This window comes from Desmodus rotundus, chromosome 6 (assembly GCF_022682495.2).
Source record: "Desmodus rotundus isolate HL8 chromosome 6, HLdesRot8A.1, whole genome shotgun sequence".
In the NCBI taxonomy this organism is placed as follows: domain Eukaryota; kingdom Metazoa; phylum Chordata; class Mammalia; order Chiroptera; family Phyllostomidae; genus Desmodus; species Desmodus rotundus.
Window position 1 is genome coordinate 89,191,942 of NC_071392.1, and position 25,658 is coordinate 89,217,599.

The window sequence follows — 25,658 nt, forward strand, 5'->3', positions numbered from 1 at the left end:
TATTTTCCTGAATTTCATCAATGGTCTGAAATCTCTTCCCTTTCAAGGGTGATTATTGTTTTGGGGAAAGCCAGAAGTCACAAGGCACCAAATCTGGTCTGTAAGGGGGCTGAGTCACCTGGGTGATTTGATGGTTCACCACAAAACTCTGTACGAGACATAATGCATGAGCAGGCGTGTTGTCATGATGAAGCTGCCAATCACCAGTTGCCCATAGCTTCAGCCTTCTGAATCATCCAAATAGTTTCCACAGAGGAATGTTCAAGCTTCGTGCAAAATTGAATGCTGATTCATTGCTCTACTTGCCCAGTCATTTTGAATGAGACAGCCACACAGTGCACCTGCTCATTCAACGGTGCCTACCGCCCCACTGACAAGTACAGTGAAGTCGTCATGGTTCACACATCATGTGCATTCCAGTCCACTCTGCTCGGCTACCAGGTTACATCGATGTCACACAAACCATTCTCATTGTATGATCAATGGCTAATGGCTGGACTTTTTCTGGGCAGACCTCATATGTTCTTCGAGGGATCCTGTTGAATTCACTTAGAGTTCAAGTCTCAGCAGATGTGGTGAATGGTTCTTACACAATAACCTCATTGTGTTTTCCAGAATCTCCAGAAGATAAGGATGCTTTCTTATGAAATACAAAGTTTTACTTTTTCCTGATAATTCTTTTTCCTTTTTTAATTATAAAAAGTTGTTGTTCTGTAAAAAGAGGTGTTGGCTTCCTTTCAAGTCAACCACCAGGCACCAATTAACTTCACGATTGATACATTAGTGATTCAGCAGGCTTCTGCCCTGAGCCTGCGCCTCCATGCTACTGTGGTTTACCTTTGGTCCTGCTGTCTTCTCTTGCCTGGCTCTTCTTCCTTTCTCTCTTCAAAGCGACAAATTATCCTGAGTCCTATTAGGACTGTCTATTAAAGCTGTCTTAATTTAGGAAGGATGTGTTTGGAAGAAGTTATTGCTAAAGGTGTAGTATGTCTTTCCTGGAAGTTCACAGCTACTGCATCGCTCCTGATTCGAAGAGGAACACAAGGGTGTATGTTTTTCAGGCTTTTTGTGTGTGGGTGGAAATGCCACTCAGTGAAAGTTCAATATATAAATTAAATTTTTATATAATTCAGAAAGATGTATCTTACATAAACCCAGTTTTATCTGTGGTTGCGTTTGGGGAAAATAAGACTGATCGCATTTATGTTTAAATGAATTTCTCAACAGTTTGTATTTGAGCATTAAATTTTATAAGTTTGAGTATTATTTCAACTAAATAATACTTCTCAACAAACAGATTAAGAGTCATGTGTGAGTTATAACATTTTTCTTTTGGAGAGACTTTTTATAGTCACTCTGTGTAAGTTTTTAAAACTTTTAAAAATTATCTTCATTATCTCAGGTCAAAAATTAAGTTTGGCCCAGGGAATAATTCTATAGATTGCATCCACCTGTGCCCTTTAAAAACTGATACATTCTCCTTAAATTCAAATTTTTATGTTCCTTATAAAATGTGAGCTGATAAACATCCATACTTCGATACCTCTTGAAGATGTTAACTTGGGGAGTGGCTCTTATTTCATTGGGATGATAGATTTTTACAAAGTTACAATCCAGAAATACTGATCAATATAATCAGGGATTCTAGTTGTTCTTATGGCTTCAGTCTTAGAAAACAGTAAAAGTACAGACATTTTATACTTTCCCTTTTTGTTTTTCTCCAGCTCGCATTGGTGACTTGGAGAGATTGTCTGTTCAGGCCCTTGAACAAACAGGTACCTGCTTGTGTGAGTGCGGGCGGCTTTCTTCTAAAATCCCAGACAGACCTCGGTTCTTAGCCATTGTCTTCCCCCTCTCTGGAACGTCTCAGGAGGACCTCTCATCTTGCATTGTTTAATGGATGTAAATGCTTAAGAGATATGCAGTCACATGTACATACTGTAGCCTATAATCTGCATGTCTTTTTCCTGTGTCCTTTCTACAGGTAACCAATGCTGTTTTAAAACTGATTGAAAAGGAAAGAAACGGTGAAACCATCAACACGAGACTCATCAGTGGGGTTGTACAGTCTTACGGTAAAGAGTTTTCCTTCAATTTATTCAAAGTTTTTATATCAAATACCAATTATAACAATACTCCAATAGATTCATTTCAAAAATATTTTAGTATTTTCAAGAATACTGTTAGAGTTTACAAGGTGCTTATAATTCTCTTTTAAGTCATTGTGATTCTTTTTGATATTACTGATAAAATTGTTTGATCCTTGTAATTGTACCTTATGGCAATTTGGGTGGGATAGACATTTGAGTTCTTTTCTGGTCTTATGCTGAATTGCTGGGTGTACGGGATGTCAGGGTCAGTAGTGGAGCTGCATTGTAAGTAGAAATTTATATCAGCTTGAAAAACTGAGATCGAGAATCCAATAAAGTAATACAATGCTTAAAAAAGGTAGCTTTGTGATTTTAAAAGTTTAAGATCAGTCATTTTTCTTATTTTCATGCTTTTAGGAAATATAAAAGTTTTCTAAATAAACTTCATGATAACTTTGAAGCATGCCTGACCATGGGTCAGAATTACTTGCTTATCTATGGCTTGGGTTTTTTTGTCTTTTTTATTTTATGGAAACAGTGTGCTTTAATACTAGTAAATAAGACTTTATGTCCTGCCATTTCACATTTACTTTTTTATTTTAGAGAGAGAGAGAGAGAGAAATATCGACTTGTTGTTCCACTTATTTGTGCATTCATTGGTTGCTTCTTGTATGTGCCTTGACCGGGGTTCAAACCTACAACCTTGGCCTATCAGGACGATGCTCTAACCAACTGAGCTACCTGGCCAGGGCTACATTTACCTTTTAAGCACAATTTAAAACTTGATGCTACACCTAAATATATTTTGTAAAATGTAACCAAAAATAAGGTAATTGAAATATAGTTCATATTTCTTTCTAGTGGAATTGGGGCTGAATGAAGATGATGCATTTGCAAAGGGCCCTACGTTAACAGTGTATAAAGAATCCTTCGAGTCTCAGTTTTTGGCTGACACAGAGAGATTTTATACCAGAGAGAGTACTGAATTCTTGCAGCAGAACCCAGTTACTGAATACATGAAAAAGGTAAGCTTAAATAGAGTACTTTAAGTGGACTTCAATTAAAAGTTATTTCTGTCAAAGGAATCAGTCTCTCTAGTCTTCAGAAGTCGTTTCTTGGGCAGTGTTGCTGTATGTGTCTGCAGCATGTGCAGATGCTTCTTTTTCGACAAGGAGCTTTCATAAAAGAGTTTGATTGTCCCAACTCAGTGTTGCCTTCCCTGTTCTGAGCATAGAACCACAATAGCTGTGTGACTTGCGTGGTTGGCACCGTCCCTCCTGGCATGTTTCTCGACATCTAGTGCAAGCCATGTCTCATCGTGTCAAGAGAAAATACGTTCTTAACAAATAGTCTCAGATCTGCAAACTTAAGTTTGCTTTTTTGCTTCCAAACTATCCCTAAAAATCTATGGCACAGCCTTCAATCTGTGTTAGAGGAGAGGCCGTCCTGATACCGCAGGATCCCAGTCCTCGTGCAGGAGGTTAGGGTGGGTCTGGGCTGTGGAGCCTTCTCTGTACCAAGCGGTGTCACAGTGAAGTTCTAGCATGGCTGCTCTTTGTTCTCTTTCTTGGGGATCCAGCCATCCTAGATTTACGCTCTGAGGAATGACCCAGGTCAGGAGTCAGCAAACTTCTTACAGAGGGCCAGGCAGTAAATGTTGTAGACTTTGCCCGTCTTTTGGTCTCCATGCAGCTGTCAGCTCTGCACTGTGGTACCCAAACAGCCATGGCAGCATCTGCCCAGGTAGCTGTGACCATGTTCCAGTAAAACTTTACTTTCCTCCAGGCAGGTTTTGGCGCGGCTGAGAGGTACAAGACTTCCGGGGAGTCTGGGGCTCACGGGGCCTGGTGTGTGCTCTGCCCCTGGTGCTCCATGCACGGGAGAGCACATGGGCTGCAGATTCTCTCTCCCTCACACTGAGATGGAAAGTTAGTAAGTCGCTCAATCAGAGCAGCAGCTCCCTCTCTCACCACGTAAAGTCCTGCCCACTAGTGTTGACGTTCTTGAGAGCATTGCCCAGTAGGAGATAGTAATTATAAGTGGGCCTTAGAAGTTGGAAGTCCTTGACATACAAATTTTTGGTATCTCAAAACCTAACAAAAATGGAACTCTTCAAATGTATAGAATAGTAACAGTTCTTTGTGTATGTTTATAGTTAAGCTAGCTTTTGTATGCTGACCTAGAACCTAACCAGCTCATTCAAAATTTCAAACAGCTGCCTGACAAATACACTTTGGAAACCATCTGTTTTGAATCCTAGCATTGCCTGTCATTTCATGAATACAGCGTTTGTTGAACTCTGCTATTTATGTTGAGTCTTTTTAAATGGGGCATGTTTTAAAAGTGAGGCCTTTATTTATCAGTCAAGGTGGACATCACAGTAGTGAGTGAGCCTGTTCTTCCCATGGACGTCGGGTGGGCCGAGGTCCTGCCAGTGCCCTTCCCTGAGGAGCAGAGGAGTTCCCTGGTGCAATGAGACATAAGCACTCCAAAGCAGGGTGATCTGTTTGTAAAATCAGGCATGGAACCAGCGGCAACACGAGGAGCAGAGATTTGTAACCACCTGGATGTTTTCAACCCAGTGTGGGCCTGCCTTCGAGGGGGCAGCATGCTTCCTGCATCCTGGTTCTCTTAGAGTGGATTTCTTTCCAGAGAGGTTAGAGGTTTGGCCCAGATTCGATTGGATCTTACCACACATGACTTCCATCACATTCAGGAAGTCCTTATGCACAGAATCTATGAGCATGGACTTGAATTAACTGTGTGAACAGTTCTGCTCATACCTACACACAGATCTGGCTGAGTCTAGCTTTCAACCCCCACTCCACCATTTACCAGGGGCTTGACTTTAACCTTCTGTTCCTCAGATTCTTCATCTGTAAAATGGGAATGATAAGCTGTTATAAATGTACGTGTTACATTTGGCAAAGAGCAGGCACGGTGTGCTGGGTATTACACCGTACATTGTTCAGAACCTCCGGTGTGTCTGGGAGTGTGTGCAGCACCACAGGATTATGGGGGGCACATTTCATTCAGTAGCTTAAGGGGAAATTTTGTTTGTATTACAGTGTTCTAGCAGAAAATAGAATGCAAAACTCATGAACAATATTGAGATCAAGAACGATGTATTCTGCTTTCTCAGCCAACTCGTACTAGTGCCCAGATTCTTTGGGGGACTCTGCTCCCTTTTCTGTGTTGTTAGGAATCTTCGAGTGGAAACGCGTAGGGATCTTTGGCATCTCTTTCTGAGGATGGCTTCAGTGAGCGAACAGCCCTAGGCCCCAGCAGTGTTTCAGCACATCTTAGGTCCCATGTCATGGAGACTAGCCCGAGCTGCCGGAAATCTGTGTGACTCTTCTAGGTTTCTAACGTCATTTAAAACACTCCAGAAATAACATATATCTTCATTAATTTGCTTGTTACTTTTGTTACTTTTTTTGTTTTTTTTTCTTTTTGTTTTGACCATAAACTGATTCTAATAGAATTAATAGGGACAGTCTTTAATTGCTTGATTTTATTTAGTTGTTTTGAATTTCATCTTGGTATTCTCATATACTTACCTGCCAAGCCCAGTGACTATCTAGAGCTTGACTGAAAATCAACAAAGGGTGTAAATGGCTGTCCTTCCTGAAACCTGATAGTGCAGCACCTAGGGCCGAGGTTTCTTTCGGTGCGAGTAAAATCGGTGATTACTGAGGCCCCTCTGGCCTTCAGGTTGCAGTTCCAGTTCCCTCCCCTCAGCAGCTTCAGGAAGGGTCTTGTGGAATGCGGCTGCCTTTGCAGACCACCAGGCGGCGAGCACGTGCCCCAGCATGAATCAGCCTTATCTGGGAAGTGGTCAGGTTTGTTGCAGGAGAAAGCACCGTTTTTAGGAGAGATGAGTTTTTGCTGTCCAAGGTGATTATGTTCTTGCAGGAAATGATTTAACTTAAAGCAAAACAGAAAAAGTGGCACTTTGGGTTTGCACACCCTGCATTTCATCAGCTTTATCTCTTGAGGTGTCGGGCTTAATGAAACATTAGCTAATGAAGCAGCAGGCTCTTAGCTTAGGACCTCTGAGTTAAAGCACATAAAGATCTCTTACTGTGTTTTAAAATAACTTTGTAATCAGGAGAATATACACATTAACTGTAGGCTTTCTGGAAAATATAAGTAAAACAAGGTTGGGGCACTATTACTAAGTGTGTATACTAAACCAAATTGGAATAATGCTGTAGGGCTTTTGTAAGCTTTTTTTCCCCCACTAATGATTTGTTTTATTTTATGTTTATTTTATTGGAAAACAGTGTTTCTTTAACCAAATATGATATATTTAATTAACTCTTATTGGAAACTAAAGTTTTTAATGTTTTTTCATCTGTAAATTGTTTTTTTTTTTTTTTTAAGATTTTACTTATTTTTAGAGAGAGGGGAAGGGAAAGAGAAAGAGAGGGAGAGAAACATCAGTGTGTGCTTACCTCTCACACACCCTGTACTGGGGACCTGGCCCACAATCCAGGCATGTGCCCTGACTGGGAGTCAAACCAGCAACCCTTTGGTTTGTAGGCCGGCACTCAATCCACTGAGCCACACCAACCAAGGCTGTAAATTGCTTCTTTTCCTTTTCCATGTTTTTATTTGGCTATACTTGTTGATTTTTCAGAGATCATTATATGTTAAGGATATTGACCTTTTGATAATTACTACAGATATCTTTCAAGTTTATTGTTCACCAGTAACTATTTAGGCTATAATCTAACTCCTGTAGTTTAAAGGGTTGTCCTCTGTTATTAATTGTTGACAGTTACCAGTTCTAGTTGTTTTCTTTCATTTTATGTTTTCTTGGTTCTTCCAGTTTAATTTTGGAACATGTTTATTCTTCCAGTTGAATTTTTCCAGATTTCTCCAAAATTATACCAAATTTAAAAATCATTTTGGAGATTATTGTCATTTTTATAATAAAAATATAATTTGTCTCTTCTTTCAAATCATCTGAATAATTTCAGATTGTCACTGAAATGTCTTTTTTACTTTAATAATTTAGTGGTTGTTCAGTGATACTTTACACCACACATGTTACTGGTATGATGTATTGTAAAATATATGACTTTTATTAATTTTGCTAAATTGTATCTTTGTTTTCTTTCTTGAAGGGAGATGTAAGAAATTGAGGTACACAAGTAATTCATTAGATTTCAGAGGTGCTTATTTAATGATTGGCAAGAAATTGGCCATACGTTTTTATTATTTAATTTTTTTTTTAATCTAATCACCAATAATTACTTTCATGTGGTCATTTCAGGAATTAGAGTTCTAGTCCAAGTAGCTTTGAGTCAACAGCAGTGGTCCTTGTTGCACAAGCAGGAAACGCACGCAGGAAGGGGCCCGAGGCTACGAGAGAGTCAGATAGAGGGCTGCCCCCCAGCTGACACACTGCGTGTCTGAAGGAAGAAAACTCATCCAGTCATGTCACAAGGAGGCGAATGGGAGATTTATAGTGCAGAGAAAGGGAAACACATCAGTGACCCCTTAAATATTGCTGGCATTCACCCTAAAATCAAAGAATCCCTCCCTTTTTTCCTTAAATCGTGTTTTATTGGAGCAGGTCTGTGGGTTTAGTTTGCCATTCTTCACATAACAGTTCTCCTAAAGTGAATCCAATGCACTCTCCAGGCAGAGGCCCGTCTGCTGGAGGAGCAGCGAAGAGTGCAGGTCTATCTTCACGAGAGCACCCAGGACGAGCTGGCGCGGAAGTGCGAGCAGGTGCTCATCGAGAAGCACCTGGAGATCTTCCACACGGAGTTCCAGAACTTGCTGGATGCCGACAAAAACGAAGGTGAGCCACTCCAACTCCAGACCTGTAGATATTTACTACAGCCTGTGGTTTTGAAAGTGAAATTCTTGACTCAGAGTTGACAGCATTGTGAACACCAGTCAGTTTCTGAGAGATTCGAGTGTGTCTGCCTTGTTGTGGATTGATTTTGGGCCCCTGGGAGGTTTTTGGGTATGACTTTGGGGAAGAGCATCTTTTCAGTTTAGTTTGAAGTACAGCTTGTTCCATGACTTCAACCTTAGGGTAGCACCCCTACTTTTGCTTTTGAACATTTTTCTTCGGAAAATTCTTCAAAATGAAAAGGCAGTTCTTTTGTATTTTTCTTGTCCTTCCACATTTTACTGAGATATATTAGGAGCTCAATAAAAGATTGATTTGGGGATTTGGGGTTTTTCTTCCTTGGCGCTCATAAACTAACATATGCCATACATACAGTAAATGAGGAACTTGGGGTCCTTTTATGATTCATTTATTTGTATAGTTGAGATGGATATTTGTATCTCCTTAAATTACGCATTTTTTGTTCAGATAAATTTCTGAGCGTCTATTATGTGCCAGCCATAAATTTTATCTCGATGCTTAGGAAGTGTCAGATGTTTCCTGATAAAAAAGATCTTTTTCTCTGTTAGCTTAGTGGGTTCTCATAGAGTAAGAGGGAAAATAAAACGTTAATAAATGCATGGCTTTGTCGTTACTGCCAGCTAAATACAAGAGGCTGTGATTTGGTCTAAAAGACATGGCTGTTTTATTTCAGGGTATTGTTGTTCCTCTCAGGGTAAACACGTACTTGGTGTGGTAGGTTTGCAGAGTTGAACTCAGTGCATAAAGCTGGTGCCTTTTTCTTTCAGATTTGGGTCGCATGTACAACCTTGTATCTCGAATCCAGGACGGCCTAGGAGAACTGAAAAAACTTCTGGAGACACACATTCATAATCAGGGCCTTGCAGCAATTGAAAAGTGCGGAGAAGCTGCTTTAAATGTAAGTGCTGTTTCATGGCGATGCAGCTGGGCCTGCCCGCCCCCCCGTGTGGACTGCAGGTGTGTGCTGTGTGTCTCTGTTCCCGGGTCCAGGTGTGAGTTTAGTTTGCCATTTAGTTCACTAGCCGCTCCACCCCCCCACCGGAGAGCCTTGTGTGGCTTTTTAAGATGGTGCACGGCACTGTGTAGGAAACACCTCCAGACCCCCCTCTGGCACTTTTTAGGCACTGAGGGCGTCATTGCTTTTACATTTATTCCTATACATCTTCTCTTACATTTCGCCCACTAGAAGATTCCACCCCAGGAAGGACAAGCTAAAGCCTCCTCGGAGCTTTGCTGTGGCTCTCCCAGGCCCTAGGCTGGGCCTTTTGGGGACATTAACTGAGGACTTCCCTCCAGGTGAGGGTCACAGGGCTGCTAGCCCTGTCGAGGCCCCGAAATGTGTAGCATTTCTCACCCACTCTCCCCACCACAGGGGTGCGTAGGGTATCCCTGCCAGGTTACCTGTATGTCAAGTGATGGTGCTACATAGGAAGTACCCCACGTTTCCGAGTCAGGTGCATTGTCTTCAGTCTTGTCCCGCTGGGAACTGTAATTCTAGCTGTAGGGGAGAACTAGTGGAGGAGGAAGTCTTCTGGGGCATAGGTGGTGCTGATGTCTGCCTCGGAGAACTTCTCATCCCCCTGCTTTTACTGTGCTCCATTATTTTTGACTACACTCGCTCTCACCCTTAATGTGTTTTTAAAAAGCCTTCTGTCCCTGCTGTCTGTCTGTGGGAGACTCCTTTTCCACTTTCAGCCATAGGGCTTGCTGCCTTGCTCATTGCCACATCTGTGAATTACCAGAGGGATGAACGTAAATTCCTTCCTTCAGGTTTATAATTAATTTTAGGTAAATTATTAATTTTATACCTGCAAGGTGGAAGGGAACTGGCATAGCAGTGGGTTTTGTGGGAAGAACACCAGGTTTTCGTATAAGCTTAAGAATGACGTCACAGCTGTGGGACATAATAAGGGGCTGTGACAGAGGAGCCAGCGAGTGCTGACCCCAGCACAGCCTGTCGGGGTTCGGATCCCAGCGCCCCCCCCCCCCCCCCCCCCCCCCCCCCGGTTATAACTGGGACCTTCAGCAAACTGCTTTTCCTGTCTGTCGATGTAAACAGAAATGGAATAATGATAGTGACTACCATAGTTTTTGTGAGTAAAATACTTGTAACGTGCTTACATCTTGACAACATTTCTTATTTCCGGACTAAATGTTCCTTTTTAAAGGACTTGATACACACACGTACCCATACACACATGTGATTCAGAAGGGGCCAGCCTGGTGAAGATGCTTTTTCCATGATGTAAGGTGTTCTCACGGCGATGAAACCAGAGCTCGGCTGTTTGAGCAGCGAGCCCAGCATTAAAAGACTTAACTTTCCTTGAAGTGAATTAGGGGCTCAGTCTGGTGTTTCATGGGATGTGGAGCACAGTGGTTCAGAAAAGTGAAGCAGGCTTTGCTTTTTCATGTAAACTGTTATATATTAGAGGTGCGAGGTTGGCCTCAGGGCACTCGTGTTCTAAGTGAATATAGTTAGATTAAAAATAAACACTGTGCTTGCTTTTTGTTTTCATAGAATGAGGGAATATTACTTCTAATGTCTGTCTTTTTCAAACCAAAGTAAGGGCCTAAATTGGAGAAAGAATCGTTCTGTAGTTCTCAAGTGCCACCTGGTCTCTGCCGTTTGGACGCAGCCAGCAGCCGGCCTGACTTGGTCAGTAAAGCTTGTGTTTACTTTTTCATGGCCGGTTGAAACAAAAGTCCAGCCTCTGGCTAAAATTGTTTTTCTGTTTGTGAAAACTTCAACTGTTAGCAGGTAACAGCACAATGAAACTGTATTGACCAGCAGTCACATTTTACTAGAAATGAAGCCTTTAAATAATACTTTTATTAGTTAAATGTCAGCAACTAAGGAACATGAACTTAAAAGCCAAAATAAAGTTTCCCCATGAAAAATAATTGCATAAAACTTAGTAAACATGCATTGAGTTTGCCTTAACTTTCAAAAGTCAGACATTTCTTTAATATGTTACTATTTATAATTATTATTTCTGTGAGAATTTTTCTGTTGAACTCATGAAACTTTTTTCTTTGTAAAAAAACATTTTTCTTTACGAAAGCAAGTACTTTTATTTTCTGCAAAAGAAGTTTTTTCCTTAATTTGTGTCCTACTCTTTCGTTCAGAAGTCTCAGTGGACTCATGAGTGGCAGGGCCATCTGCCTGAGCGGGTGCGGCCCAGTCTCCCGGGTCTGGGCTGTGGCTGCGCCTGTGTTCCCTCCTGGGGAAGCCCTGCAACCTGAGGAGCCCCCGCTTGTGTGCCGTGCTTCGCCTGGCCCCCACAGCCGGTGCTTAAGTCCTTGTAAGAAAGAACAGATATAGCTGCTACCCTGTAACTTCAAATAGGTATTCATTTTTATCACATCTGCGGTCAAATGTAGGAGGCACGTCGTGGCCCGAGCCGTGTCATTTTCCAGAGCCCACGGATGCTGGAAAAGGCAGCAGAGATTTGTTGCATTAGTTAAAGACATACATACATACATACATCCAATTATACATAATCTTAGGAGGGATTTAATTACTTTGAGAACGTAATTTTTAAACCTTGAAAATGCCTGCCTGAGTTGAGTCACGGCGTACGAGAGTCGTCATACGTAGCGTGTTAAATGCCACAGGACACACTGCCTCTCTGCGCTTTCAGGGCGGAGGTTTGTTACCTCTCCCTGGGATTTCCTTTACACCTTCAGTTTGGTTAGAAAGCAGTTTTACTGCTAGTCTGTCTGGCGTAGACTGAAATCATTACAGGTTTCAAATCACTGAGGCAGCTCAAATAAGATTTAAGTGTTAGAAACTTCAGTATCTGGTTAAGAATTTTCTGAAGGCACTTTTTCCATAGTTAAAACAACTTAAAGGCTCTCCCTGAATACCTGACACAGGGGAGTCCCTGGTGGCCTCTCCCACTTCCGCCGACAATCACCCCCCTCAGTGAGGTGCCACTGAAGAGTCCAGAATGCGTGCTGTTTCTGGGACCTGTCCTGATACCTGGGCCAGTCCGAACTCCAGGAATGTGGGCCAGGGTGAGGGCTCCTCATGCCTGACGCAGAGCAGCGGGGGCCCCTCCTGCCTCCCCTTGTACAGAGTTCCCGGGTGTTGGGAAGAGTCCCTCAGGGTCGAGGTCGTCGGGCCTCTCCGAGGCGCTGCAGAGTGAGCCAGGGCCTGGCACTGGGGCACCATTCGGAGTTTGGGAATTTTGTGCACAGAGAGACATTCGTGGATGGGACTGGAAACTAGTTCAGAGCTCAACAAAGGCTCCCATACATAACTTTGTAATAGGCAGGTTTGTTTCATAGAAAAGTTACCCCGTGTGTGACTTCTGGACTGAATGGAGAGAGTGGGCAGCATAGTAAATTCGTGCCTTTACCCTTCGTTGAAACTCTTTTGGAAGTCAAATTGTGGGAGACATTGTGTGCTTCCGTAGACAGACCAGAGCCCGCGAACGTGTTTGGCCATCGTCAACACACGGGACAATAACAGGCATCGCGCTGCAGGAGGACGGTGTGCCCCCTCCTCTTCAGGCTCTTAGGGGCATCTTGAAAGTACAGCCCACACCTTCAGGTGCTCGTTTTTAAAAATCGAAACCCCTGGGTGTCTGGTGCTCTCTGTCTGTGTAAAATCTCCCAAAGCACCAGCTGCCTGATGCTGGCTGGTGTTGCAACTCAAAGAGCCAACAAATAGCACAGATAAAATTGAAATTGTTTTCATTCATTCGACAAGCATTCATGGCGTTCCTGCAGCACACTCAAGAATTCTGAATTGAAATGCCTTGCCTGCGTCCTCTCATCGAATCCACGGCCTCGTCTTTAGTATCCCTTCCCTTCTCCTTGGCCTGTGGCAACATTAGTAATCCCATACGGGATAATTCCCTCCTGAGTCTGGGCACAACTCCGCCCCCTCAGACCGGGAGCAGCCTGCCCCCGCCCCTCAGCAGCAGTGCCTTGTCTGCAGTCCGCCTTCGGAGAGGGGTCTGAGCAAGTTCTCTCGAGTCCCTTAACTGCCGTCTCTCTCCGGGCCCTGTTACATCATCTTGCTAATGGTCTCCCACCTCCCCCGTTCCCACTGATCCCACCTAGTGCCAAGCAGCCTAATCTTTAAGAAATGCCACTTAACGCATTAACAATTTTTTTCCACATTCATTTGTTTTAAAGCAAAATACAGCCTCTTCCCTACAGTAATATATTAAATCTCTGACATCAGATCAAAACCCTCCTCCTACGTGCCCCTTTCTGATGAGCCTCGTCTTCCAGGGAACTGTTGGCTCCCGTGTCCCCAGCCCCCTCCCCGTTTCCCCACATGCTGCCAGGCTGTGCAGACCCTCCTGTCCAAGAATGGCTCTCGGCTGATGAGTCTGCCCTGAGCAGCTGCACCTCTGGCTCGACCCTAAAGGCATTTTAAACAGCTGTCGTCTGTGACGCCCCGTGAAGGAAGCTGACCCCGCACTTCAGTGTGTGCTGTGCGGTCTCAGCACATCGTTGACGGCCACCCCCTCCCCACTTTTGTCCTCCTCTACTCGTTGCCCACATCCTGTCTATCCCGGGAACTGGGTGGGTCCTCGCTGTCGCAGAAACACGCCTTCTGTTCCTGCCTCTTCTTCACTCTGCGTAGACACCTTCCTTTTTTCTGCCTGGGACGCAACTGTTCTTCTTTCAGAACCCAGCTCAAATGCCATTTCCTCCACAAAACCTTTCTCCATCACCCCTTTGAAATAGTAGCATGTTGGGCTGTTTATGTGACGTTCACACTACTTTATATATCAGACGGCTGCATAAATGTCCCCTGTGGGATGGCTTCATCGTCGAGTCCTCAGAGCTCTGCACAGAGCCTTGTAAGTGTTGCTAATGAATGCCGGGAGATGCACCTGATTCCACGTTGAATTTTTAATTAACACACAATTCCCCAGTACTTGGGGGCTGTCGTCATTCCCTACAGAGCTTCGTGAATAAACGTAAATCAGGTTACAAGAAGATGCTCCAGCACTGTCTTCAAGGCGGACATGGCAGCAGCTAAGCAGAGTCCCCTTTGACACTGCTTCTTGATTCGGTGTCCCAGGCTGACTGGGGCTGGAATGGAATTCACTGGAGAGGACTTGTGGGTACTTGGATGTCCAGCAGGCTGTTGGTCTAAGGTGGGGGCGCTGGGCTGCAGAGACGGAGGACCAAGTTGTGAGAGTGCGTTTGCAGCTGGTGCTTGCTGCAGGGGGTGCTCACTGCAGGGGGTGCTCGCCCTGGGGAGTTTCACAGTCAGGTAAGACGGGAGAGCTCTGACAAGCACAGCTCTCAGTAGGGGCTGAGGAGTGAACCTAGGACCCTACCAGCATTAGGAAAGGTTCTGTGATTTGGATTGAGAAGTTGAGTTAGAGGTAATTACAAATGCTCGACTGTGGGTGAACTTACATCAGAATGAGCAGAGCAACAGCAGGACTGGGTGCCTCTGGCCGGCTTGTACGTCCAAGGTTCCCTTTCCCTGCTGGAGTGAAACAGGTAAATAACTCAGTCCTGACTTTAACCCTTCTGTGGATGGTAATGGGGTGGGGGGGGGATGATGACCCACACCGTGAGGAAATGAGCACAGGAATCTCACGCTGGCATCGAACTTGACCTTGTTGACAGAACTTGGCCTTGTTGGCAGGAGACAGAAGCACGTCCATATAATTGTAGCTCATGTAAAGGGGGTGGGGTGAGAAAACCCCAGGCTGTATGGAGTTGGTTTAACTATTTTTCATTTTGAATGGTTGATAATTTTTTACAATAAAACACTCTTTAAAAAACAAAACAAAGGAAATTACCAGAGTGTAGGAAAGTGAAAGAGGCAGGATCAAGGAGCTGCTTTAGGCGAAAGAAGCCGTTTCGTAGGTAAGTCAAACTGACTGATACACAAAGAACAAGCAGAAGCTGGTGTGTGAATTGGTTCAGAAAACACAGAGCTGAATTTGTGAGCTCAGTTCCTTCTTGCCATGGGATAAAGAGAACAATCATTTTCTCTGAAAGAAAAAGTGTCGGGTGTCCAATTTTGTCTAGGATAACCAGGCTTTGAAAAGATGCGTTGTTTCATTTTTATGTGAAGGATAAACCCCTTTCTTTCATCTGTCGGGAAGGCTTTAATCCTTTCACAAGCAGACCTGCCATAGCAGATGCTCCCTGTCCAAATCTGACCTCTTGCCCCACATCAAACTACATTTTGGGTCCGTCTTTGCCATGTTTCTAAGTCCTGAAGTGGCCCAGGCCCAGGCCCAGTTCGAGACCAGGGAGATGGCCCCTGACCGCGCCTCTCACTACCCTCCCTGTTGAGACAGGCCGCCTGCCTGCTGACCTTCGGGGCGCTGCTGCTCCTCTGCGCCCCTGTCGTTGCTTCAGACACACCGTTCTTCCTCTCACAGAAGTCGTTTCCCCTCTGATCACTCCGTGCTGCCTAGTCAGTGTGGAGCTTGCACACCCGCAGGGCTGGGCCGGGGGCTCGGGGCCAGGGTGTGGGGGGCAGGGCAGGCATCGGGCCCACGGGTACATCCCTGAGGTCGGGGACTTGCCAGCATTGATCAGAATCCACAGGTGAGATGCTCAGATTAAAGACTCATTAATTGCGGTCTGAGACCCAGCCGCGATCACAGATGTCTGAAACTCCGCTTCTCTGCGTTTGCTGCCAAGATGAGACCGAGTGCCAGTGCTGGCAGGGACAAGACTTGTGCTGCTGCCAGAGAATTGCATGGTGTGTTTTGTTAGTCAGCGCGACTTCATTTCTTTCCCTTTCCTCCTCCTCAGAGAAAAGTGACCTCAAGGTAAGGCCGATGGCGCTCTCGTACAGCCCCTGTGCCCTGCCTGGGGCCCTGTCTAATGGGGACTGGCCATCCTCAGAAGCTCTCTGGGAGCTCTTGTAACGGGCCTGCTTCATTTAGCCCAGCTGGACGAGAGGTGTGGTGCTTCGGGCAGCTCTGGGTGCCAGCAGGTTTCCCAGGAGTCGTCAGACCTGTCATTGGCTTGGACAGGTGAGAGTGTCCCCTCCAGCCTGCTGTACCCCAGTATACCTCTGGTGGCAGTGATAGGATATTACTGAGGGTCCCAGGTGATCCTCAGAAGTCAGGTCTGACAGCCACCAGCTCTCAGGGAACCGTGCCCTCAGACCTCTTCATGTGCGGCGTGCATTTCACCATCTAAACTAGCATCGGAGAGAAGGTAGGCTCTGGGAAGCATCGTTCCCTTAGTGGGAATGTGTGGAATAAAAGGTAACACCACAATGATGGTGTTTCTGAGTAGGCCACGTAACACAGGGTTGGTGGTTGCTGCTGCCCTAGGCACTTAGGCAGAGCAGGAGTCAGCAGCTGGGCAGTCTTGGCAAGAGAGGCTGCCGTTAGCCTCAACTCACGGTGCAATTGGCGCTCCAGTGGGGTTTGGGCCGTGTGTGTAACAGGGCACCCTAACCTGTCTTGGGAGCTCAGAGAGCTTCCCTGAGAATACTTGAGACCAGTGGAGGAGTTGGTGCTAATGAGGCTCCTAGACAGCCAAGACTCCACGGTGTAACCCCCACCCACTCCAAGAACCAGGAGGTCCAGGGTGACAAGGAGAAGGGAAGTGGCATGCACGAGGCAAAACTGAAACCTTGGGGGCACTGCCTGACTCCTGAGCCCAGGGGAAGCCAGGGAGGGTTGCAATAAGTATGAAACTGACAACATCAGATTTCTCTTTTATTTTTTTTAACTGATTTTTGGAGAGAAACATCGATGTGTTGTTCCACTTATTTATGCCTTCATTACTTGATTCTTACATGTGCCTGAGTGGAGATCAAACCCGCAACCTTGGCCTATCGGGAGGACGCTCTAACCAGCTGAGCTGCCCAGCCAGGGCCGCCTCCTGTTTTATTTAAAAGTCACTGCTGCATAGGAAATGGGTTGCGAGGGTGAAGGGGGCTGTGAGTGTACCAGTTAGGTCGAGGCAGTTCAGATGGAGAGCGACACGGGGCTGGCGGGGGCAGGGTGGAGAGGGAGGGAGTCAGAGAAGCCAGACTGCAGTGGGCAGGTTTTGTGTTAGGTTGCTGTTGAAGCTGGATGGTGAGTGTGGGGTGGATTTCACTATTTGTGATTTCAAATGTATTTGGGGGTTTTTCCACAAAACAATGTTGAAAGAAGAGAAGTAGACGCAGAGCATTTGAGATCTCTCTCCCCGGCATACGTCATCAATTTGGCTCAAGTAAACTCTTATAAAAATTCAAAAAAAAGAAAAGGAAAGAAATGGAAACGAGAAAAAAGAGAAATGGAGAGAGAGCAATCCAGAAGGGGGTCGGGGGCAGGGAGACTCGCTCCCTAGGGCAGGCATGCGTGCTGGTCTGGAGGTAATGTGCGGGCAGGTGCGGGCGGGCACTGGTGGGCACTGGCTAGGAAGGACAACTGAGATCCTGCGGAGTGGGGTGGGGTTCCCCAGGGGCAGGCCCTGCACCGTGTCTGTTTCTTGGGCAGAGCGCTCTTGTGTCAGATCCAGTAAAGGGCAGTTGTGAGCAAACCAGTCCCTGCTCCCTTTGTTTCTCACACATTGAAGATTCACGAGTCTTTGTTTTCTTGAAAATGCATTTGATCCAGCCAGTCTCTCCCCTCTGCTCCTCACCCCTTTCCTGTCGCAGCCGTGTGGTTGTTCGTCTCGCACCATTGGAGTCTTCTCTCTCTTGGGCCCTCCTGGCTGCCCCTTCCTTTAACTTCTGTCCTCTGTGCTGTCCCTCTGTGTCCCGTCTCCATCTGCCCTTGTCGGGTTTCTAAGAGCCTTTGCTCTGGATCTCAGAGGCCAAAGTCAGGTTCCCTTTGTGGGTGCCATTCTAACCCGGACTTCTCACCAGCCGGGCTTCTGGCTGGGTCTTCTCTTGTCAGAATAAGAATCTTGTAATTGGAATCTGAAGGTTTCTGTGCCCTTGGGGAAGATTTGTCTTTCCACAGGGAATTCTTTCCTGGCATTTTTTGAGATACTCTTATTTTTACAAATCCTGAATCTGAGAAAAATTGATCAAGAAGGCAGGGGAAAGCATTGTAATTCTCCTGCCAGGGCTGCAGTCAACCCAGAAATTCCTGCTTCCGAAGAGCCCACTGCGATGGCCCAGAGCAAGGGCAGGGCGCTGGGCTGCACCGTGAGGGGCGAGGGTCATCTCCGCCCCGTCCTCCTCATAGATGACAGTGTGTGAGTGTGGCCCCCTGCTGCTAGAGTGAATCATTCATGCAAATAAAATAAATACGTTGATGTCCGCAAGATACTTCACGTGAATCTGGGAAATCGTGGGAGTGGTGTTCCAAGAAATATTAAGTTTTGGAAACAAAAAAGGTCCTTAAATTGGTGATCTTGACCTGCAATTCTTTTGTAATGTGTTGACATTGACCTTGAACGTTATCCTATTCGAACACTACCCAGTAATGTTTGCTGGCGTTTTCTACTGCTTGGGTATTTGCTGTGGGCTAAAGTTCAGTGGCAGTGCTTTCACAGAAAAATGCGAAGAGTCTGTGAATGTTGTGACATAATTTGACATGAAATCAGAAAGCTGTCTAAAATCTGAATTGGCAAAAACATCAATTTCAACGCAAAACCAAGCGAAGTCAAGCAGACGCCATTTTCACTGTTGAAGAAACGAGCGTGTGTGCAGTGCGATGCGTGCCCGAGGTGGGGGGGCGCTTTGGGGTGTGCGCCATGCGCGGACCGACTGTGCAGTGCCACGCATTTCCCTCGTCCGTGGCGGGGGGGGGGGGGGGGGAGATCGATGCTGCTGCTAGCTCGGCATGGGACAGATGATGCTCCCGCGGCAAACACGTCTGGTGTTCACTCTCCGTGCCTTAAGTGGTTTTTATATGCAATTCTTTTGTGTTAAGTTCCCTTTTAATGTGTTCTCTTGCTAAACGTTTGTATCTGGTAGGGGCCACTTTACACACTGGATTTATCCTGTCACAATCTATTTGTTCATAGTAACAGCAAACTTTCCATTTTTGTGATAACAGAAAAGTTCTGGAATTTATTATAACTCACAGAAAAATGATTTACTCTTAATGGTCACTCAGTATTACTGAAAAACAAGTACATAAAGTGTTACAAAAATGCAGAATAGTTAAGACTTGGGGACTTCCGGTTTCTCGTTCCCGAATGCTGAGGATTAATATCTGCCGAGAAATTGGAAACATTTGCAAACCATTTAATTTAAGCTCCCTGTGCCTTAGTGCTCGTGTTTCGTTTGGTGACGGGACTTCCTCCTGCTCAAATGTCATTTGTGTTTTGATGATGGGACCAAAACTATTTCTTGATCTTATTTGTTGTCATCTGAAAAAGCATCTCTCTAGCAGCACATGAATACACAGTTTAATCCCCAGTAACCGCCTTTTGTTTGTGTTTCCCCTACTTAAGGACCCCAAAATGTATGTCCAGACGGTGTTGGACGTGCACAAAAAGTACAACGCCCTGGTCATGTCGGCGTTCAACAACGACGCGGGCTTCGTGGCCGCCCTGGACAAGGTGGGCATGTGGGCAGGCAGCTTTGGGGTGGGGGGGGGGCAGCGCCCTCTAACTGGGTTGTGTGTGATCGCAGGCTTGTGGGCGTTTCATCAACAACAACGCGGTCACCAAAATGGCTCAGTCGTCCAGCAAGTCCCCTGAGTTGCTGGCTCGATACTGTGACTCCTTGTTGAAGAAGAGGTAGGGTGACTTCCTGTTGTTCTTAATAAACCTGTTTTCAAGTCTCAGCTTTCATTGAGGAATTAAAATTTGTATTACAGTGGACACACAAAAGTATAATTTTGTGCCCCTTATGAAAATACTTCAGAGCTAATATTCTTTGCCTTCCTAAAAGACACCGCATGCTGTGTGTCACATGTGTTTTAGACTTGCCGGCAGTGGGACCTGTTCTGTTGGCTAAATAAAGCCCATTGGGTGGGGCAGGTGAGGCGACGGCTGTTTCTCTGCTGCCCCTGGTGTTTCTCTGCAGGCCAAGTGCCCTCTTTCCCGTGGAGCGCCTGCTCTGCAGCCCCCTGCTGTTTGCGCAGCGGGGCCTCTCCCGGTGCTGCTGCCCCGGGACTGCTGGGTACTCTGCTCTGCTAGTGCCTTGGCTCCATAGCTGTCCCTGCGGTTTGCGTGCTAGCCACCTCATTTTTCATCCAACCCTTTTCGTACCCGTGCGTGTGTACTGACAGCTAGAGGCAGTCTTCTGTGGGTCTCTCCAGGTGGTGTGTCTGGTGTGGTTCTCCTCAGCTTCTTCCCTTGCACGGCTTCCTGAGTGAAGCTCAAGGCGCCTCTGCTCTTCTAAGTCCTTGCAGCAACACACACTGTTGCCATAGGTTTTCATGCCCCGAAATTTTGCTGGTTTTAGTATTAATAAACTTTATCCTTTGTTTTAAGTCCTCACCCGAGGATTTTTTTTTTTTTTGATTTGAGAGAGACAGAGACGGAGACATCAACCAGTTGTCTCTTACACCGATACGACCAGGCATCAAACCTGCAACCATTCGGTGCACGGGATGACACTCCAGCCAACTGAGCCACCCGGCCAGGGCCGTAAATGATGTCTCCCTTTTATTAGGCTGTTGGAACTGTATGCCTTCTTATTTTTTCAGTTAAAGCATATCGTAGAGCCAATTAGAAAAGTGTCATTTACTTATATTTAAATGGATTATAGGAAATGAAAACTTGATTTAGAACATGTTTTTGAACTTTCTAATAAGTATCTCCTGCTGGTTTTCATCATGGGTTATTCTAAAGGTTGTTTCCTGGTCTTTTCTTCCATGTTAGGCTTACCACATGAGGGACCAAGTGGCCCTTGGTGGGGAGCGGTCACTCCCCTTACACGCCAGTCTGACGGAGACCGGGCTTGGCAGTGCTCAAACCCACGCTCTGGTGTGACCGTTTGCCTAGCGGTGCTTGTTGATGAAACGTTTGCTGATTTGTTTTGAAACACTGCCTTTTTCTTAAATTCCAGTTCCAAGAACCCAGAAGAAGCAGAACTAGAAGATACGCTCAATCAAGTGGTAAGGTGCTTAATAATCACTTCCAGTTTTCAGTGGTCATTCACCTGACAAGTTGTTTTAAGCTTATTTACATATAAGGGCATCTTAAATGTGGACAGTGATGGAATCACGTATCTTATTTCAAATCTGTCAAGTCCCGACCAGCCACTGTCATTTAAGTGTTCTCCAATGACTGTGTTTAAAGATGGTGGGGCAGCGTTTGTTGCCATGGCGCCAGGCAGACAAAACAGCGCAGGCGGGCTGGCCCTGGCTGCCTCAGGCCATGGGCGCTTTCAGGCTCAGTGTGCTCTCTCGGCGGCTTTGCTAGATGGTCGTCTTCAAGTACATAGAGGACAAGGACGTGTTCCAGAAGTTCTACGCGAAGATGCTGGCCAAAAGACTGGTGCATCAGAATAGCGCGAGCGATGACGCCGAAGCGAGCATGATCTCCAAATTAAAGGTAGGGTTATTCTTCTCCTGCAAGAACCCTGTTTTTAGGTCATTGTGAAAAGTTCCTCGTTTCCCCAGAAATACAGTGATTAGTCGGGCTAAGCCATGTTAATGTGTAACCAGGACCCTATGCCGAGGCCGGGCCTTCCTCCCCCAGACCTCCCCACCCAGGCTCTAGCACACCAGCCCGCCCGCTGCTCTGCCGCATCCGAGCACTGTCCCCTGGATCCCCACACCCGTGCTCAGCTCTGCTCACCCAGCAGCGCTGCACAGCACTCCCGTGCCGGAGGCTTTGGGTGGGGGGTTTGGTTGTGTGTGCGTTTGGGTCACTGCCTGTAGCCCTGTACCTGCAGGGGGACAGAAGGAGTCACGTTGCTTTGCTATTGAGAAGGGTTTCCCCCCCCCCCATGGGAATAATGATATGGTCTTTTAATCTTATTATGTATTTAGTTTTAGAGAGAGGATAAGGGAGGGAGAGAAACATCGATCAGTTACCTCTCGCACACCCCAACTGGGAACCCGGACCACAACCCAGGCGTGTGCCTTGACTGAGAATTGAAGCAGCAACCTTTCTGTTCGAAGGCAGACACTCAATCCACTGAGCCACAGCAGCCTTGGCGAGAAGTTCTTTATTTACTTGGCCACCTCTGTATTAGCCTGTGTTCGTTTCCATGCTTTCTGGCCTGTCAAGTGCTGTTATACGTCTTAGAACTATTATACTTTGACCTGAAATTATAGTTATGTTGGTGTCTCATTTGGCTCAGGACCCATAACAAAATACCATAGACTGGGCAGCTTAAGTAATAGGAACTTATTTCTCACAGGGCTGAAGGTTGGGAAGTTCAAGATCAAGGTTTCTGGTGAGGGCTCTCTTGATGATGGCCACCGTCTCTCATGTCCTCATGTGGCAAAGGGAATGAACTTGATAGTGTCCTCTTAGAATGGCCGTTCCGACGTGGAGGTTCACCCACGTGGCCACGTTTAAACTTGATGTTCTCCCTGTGACCCCGCCCACATACACCATTGTGTTGGGCTAGGGTTTCAACATAGGAGTGTGGGAGACATAGTTTATCCCGCAGCAACGGTTAAGGGACAGACAAATTATGTCATCTTTGTATTCTAGCTGGTGTCACAAATTCCTGCTCGTAGGTGCTCAAGTGATAGTTACATTGTGTGTGAGGACTTCAGTGTTCAGTTTACACCTCTGTTATTTAGTAGTGTGTTGATTTTCACCTGGGCACGTTTGCACCGTGAGCTGGAGTTGAATAGCACCAGCTCCAGCCGCAGTTCAGCAGTGGGGCACATGTCACGTACAGTGACTTCTCGCAGATCCGCACATGCGTGCGTTCACATCCCCGTGGGAACTAATGAGGCCGTTACCTGGTTCGTTGCAGCAAGCCTGTGGGTTTGAGTATACCTCTAAACTTCAGCGGATGTTTCAAGACATCGGCGTGAGCAAAGATTTGAACGAGCAGTTCAAAAAGCACCTGACGAACTCAGAGCCGCTGGACTGTGAGTACCACGTGCTTGCAGGCCCCTTTCGGGCTGCTCTGAGAGAAGCAAGCAAGAGATGGCACATAGGAAGGGTGGTGGGTCCTTTATCAAGAATTCAAGGACGACAAACAAGAAGTCCCTCCCAGGCACTCTATACCCCGCCTGAGTCCTGTGTGACATTAGAGACACAGCCGTGGACCTTGCCAGCCTCTCCCGGGGCCTGTGCTGAGCTCAGCTGGTGGGAAGCTTGGGCAGCAGAGCTGGGGACTACATCCAGGTCCTGAGCCCGATCTCTTCCACTGGCTGGCATGGCCACCCCCCCGTGGGCATCTGCCAACTCAGGAATGCATGCAGAGTTCCATTTAACCTTAGTTTGGGTCTAAATTATTTTTTCTTAAAGAATAAGAAACTGACGTGGCCATGTAGATAGCAGGGTTAGGCTAATAAAGAGCATGTGGCTTCAGGTTGGCGCTGGGGGCTGGGCAGGCCGGGCTCCCACGTGAGGCCTGCGGCAGCCATGGAGTGACTGGCGGTGCTGACACCGTGAGAGTCATTGCGTCATTCTAGATGAGAAACAGGGACTTTTCCCAAAAGAAAGGAGCTTCCCCATTGCCGGCTTGCCAGTTGTACGGTGGCCACGCGCTCGGCTGTGCTGTTAGTGGTGCTGGTGGTCCTGCGCCTGTGGGCCCCTGCTCCCTCAGCGTGCCGTCCCATCTGGGCCTGACCGTGGCGACGTCGTTTGTGGCGCAAAGCTGAAGCATGTGAAGAGAGCAGGCCTGTGACTTCCTCGTTCCGAGTTAGAAGTGAGACGAAAAATTCACTCTTTGGAAGAGAAGAATTTCTGGCTCTCCCACCTTTTACTAATTTCAGTTGATGAATAACTTAATTGAAGTTAAAGTCTTAGTTTTATGTTGAAGCGGGTCTTGTCTTGAATGTGCTTTGAGAAAGAGCGTTCCCAGTTCCTGAGACTAACGAAGTGCCTTCCCGGTTTGCTCCCGCCCCAGTGGACTTCAGTATCCAGGTTCTGAGTTCCGGCTCGTGGCCCTTCCAGCAGTCCTGCACGTTCGCCTTGCCGTCGGAGGTATGTGCGCCTTCGCCCCCCGCTCACGTGCTGCGGAGGGGCGGGAGGGGCAGGTGGTCTGTGGGGGCCGGTGTGCTGGGCGGCCACCCACCAGGTCTGTGTTCACATCATGCTGCTCTTCCCTCCAGCTGGAGCGCAGCTACCAGCGATTCACCGCTTTCTACGCCAGCCGCCACAGTGGCAGGAAGCTCACGTGGTTGTACCAGCTGTCCAAGGGAGAGCTGGTCACGAACTGCTTCAAGAACAGATACACTTTGCAGGTAAGGTCACCTTTTTATTCTGGAGTATTTTTTAAGTCTCAGTGAAGATAAGATAAATTGCAGAAATCAGAATCCAGAATCTAGAGCTAAGCTTCTGAGAAAACGGAACAGAGGTTAATAACGCAGCATGGATCTCGAGTCAGAGGAGCTGAGTCCTGAGTCCCCTGGCTAAGGGACAAGTTACTTAACGATGACACTGAGCCTCATCAGTTTTCTTTTCATAAAATGAGGGAGTCGGTGGTGCTTCTGCTTAGGAAGTGGTGTGAAGATTAAATAATGGGCTAATTAATAAGTGTGTGGTCCAGTTCCTGCCTGACCGTTCCAGCCGCAGCTGGCGCTTTCTGTGCTCAGTTGTAACAATTGTTCGGTCCCTGCAGCAAGTGGTCTCATGTCCATGATGACCGTTGGTGTCACAGCAATGCTGGGTGCTAAGTAATAATGACCTTTAGTCAAGGGCCTCTCCCTCAGAGTCCAGGTTCTTTCGACGTGGACACTCGTGCCAGGCGGGCCTCACAGCCAGTAGCTCTGTTCTCTCTGAGAACAATCCGCTGGTGAGCTTAAAGATAGTCGTGGGTCAGTTTTAAGTGCTAAGAAACTTCGGAATGCATTCCACACGGTCACACTCTGCTCAGCAAAGTTCCCATAAGTCTACTCTGATAAAACTGTCAAAGTGTATAATATTGGTTATACCAGGCCCAGAGCTCTGTATCGACTTGAATGTAGATTCTGCACAGTCGAGGTCTTGTTTTCTTTATCCCCCATCAGCACACACAAGAGTCTGTGTGTTCGTACTCAGTACAGGGTATGCTGGCCGCGCCCAGTGGCCCAGGGAGGCTTTGAGGGTGTGACCGGCACCTACTCTTCTCTGCCCTTGTATTTTTATTTAAGATACAAAACTCTATTTCTTTGTGTTTTATTTTTTTGATTCCTTAAGTAATTTTATGTAACTGTGTTGAGATAATTTACATGCAATAAAAGGCACCCATTGTAAGCATGCAGTTTTTTTTAAACAGTTTTGTGAATGACATTGGTTTGGTTTTGTTTAAAGATTTTATTTTTAGAGAGGGGAAGGGAGGGAGAAAGGAGGAGAGAAACATCACTGTGTTGTTGCCTGTCGTGTGCCACCTACTGGGGACCTGGCCCATAACCCAGGTATGTGCCCTGACTGGGAATCGAACCAGCAGCAGTTTGGTTCAAAGGCTGGCACTCAGTCCACTGAGCCACACCAGCCAGGACTTAGTGTGCAAATTGAGTTTTGGCAGATTGTATGCATGGGTGGAACTGCCGCCAAACTAGGGGACATTTCTTTGAGATTGTTTGGATTGCAGTTGTAGAGAGGTGAGGGGCATCTTGCTCACCTGCTCAGGAGAGGTCGCAAAGCCCTGCTCCCTCCCGTGGGCCATTTCTCTGCGTGGCAAGAACCACTGTCCCTCCAAGGCACTGACC

The 25,658-nt window shown here is 46.5% G+C and overlaps 1 protein-coding gene across 3 annotated transcripts in view; it reads left to right on the plus strand.

The window, feature by feature from the left end:
* Window positions 1–25,658, plus strand: part of CUL1 (cullin 1) — an 88,144-nt gene that overhangs the window by 55,014 nt on the left and 7,472 nt on the right. For all 3 annotated transcript variants that reach the window (XM_053926063.2, XM_053926062.2, XM_024564445.3), the window contains 12 exons: window positions 1,725–1,775; window positions 1,985–2,075; window positions 2,952–3,115; window positions 7,743–7,905; window positions 8,751–8,881; window positions 19,336–19,443; window positions 19,517–19,623; window positions 20,900–20,948; window positions 21,256–21,387; window positions 22,772–22,889; window positions 23,876–23,952; window positions 24,081–24,212. In XM_053926063.2, the coding sequence (XP_053782038.1) occupies window positions 1,725–1,775; window positions 1,985–2,075; window positions 2,952–3,115; window positions 7,743–7,905; window positions 8,751–8,881; window positions 19,336–19,443; window positions 19,517–19,623; window positions 20,900–20,948; window positions 21,256–21,387; window positions 22,772–22,889; window positions 23,876–23,952; window positions 24,081–24,212 (1,323 nt within the window). The remainder of the gene's footprint in view (window positions 1–1,724; window positions 1,776–1,984; window positions 2,076–2,951; window positions 3,116–7,742; window positions 7,906–8,750; window positions 8,882–19,335; window positions 19,444–19,516; window positions 19,624–20,899; window positions 20,949–21,255; window positions 21,388–22,771; window positions 22,890–23,875; window positions 23,953–24,080; window positions 24,213–25,658) is intronic.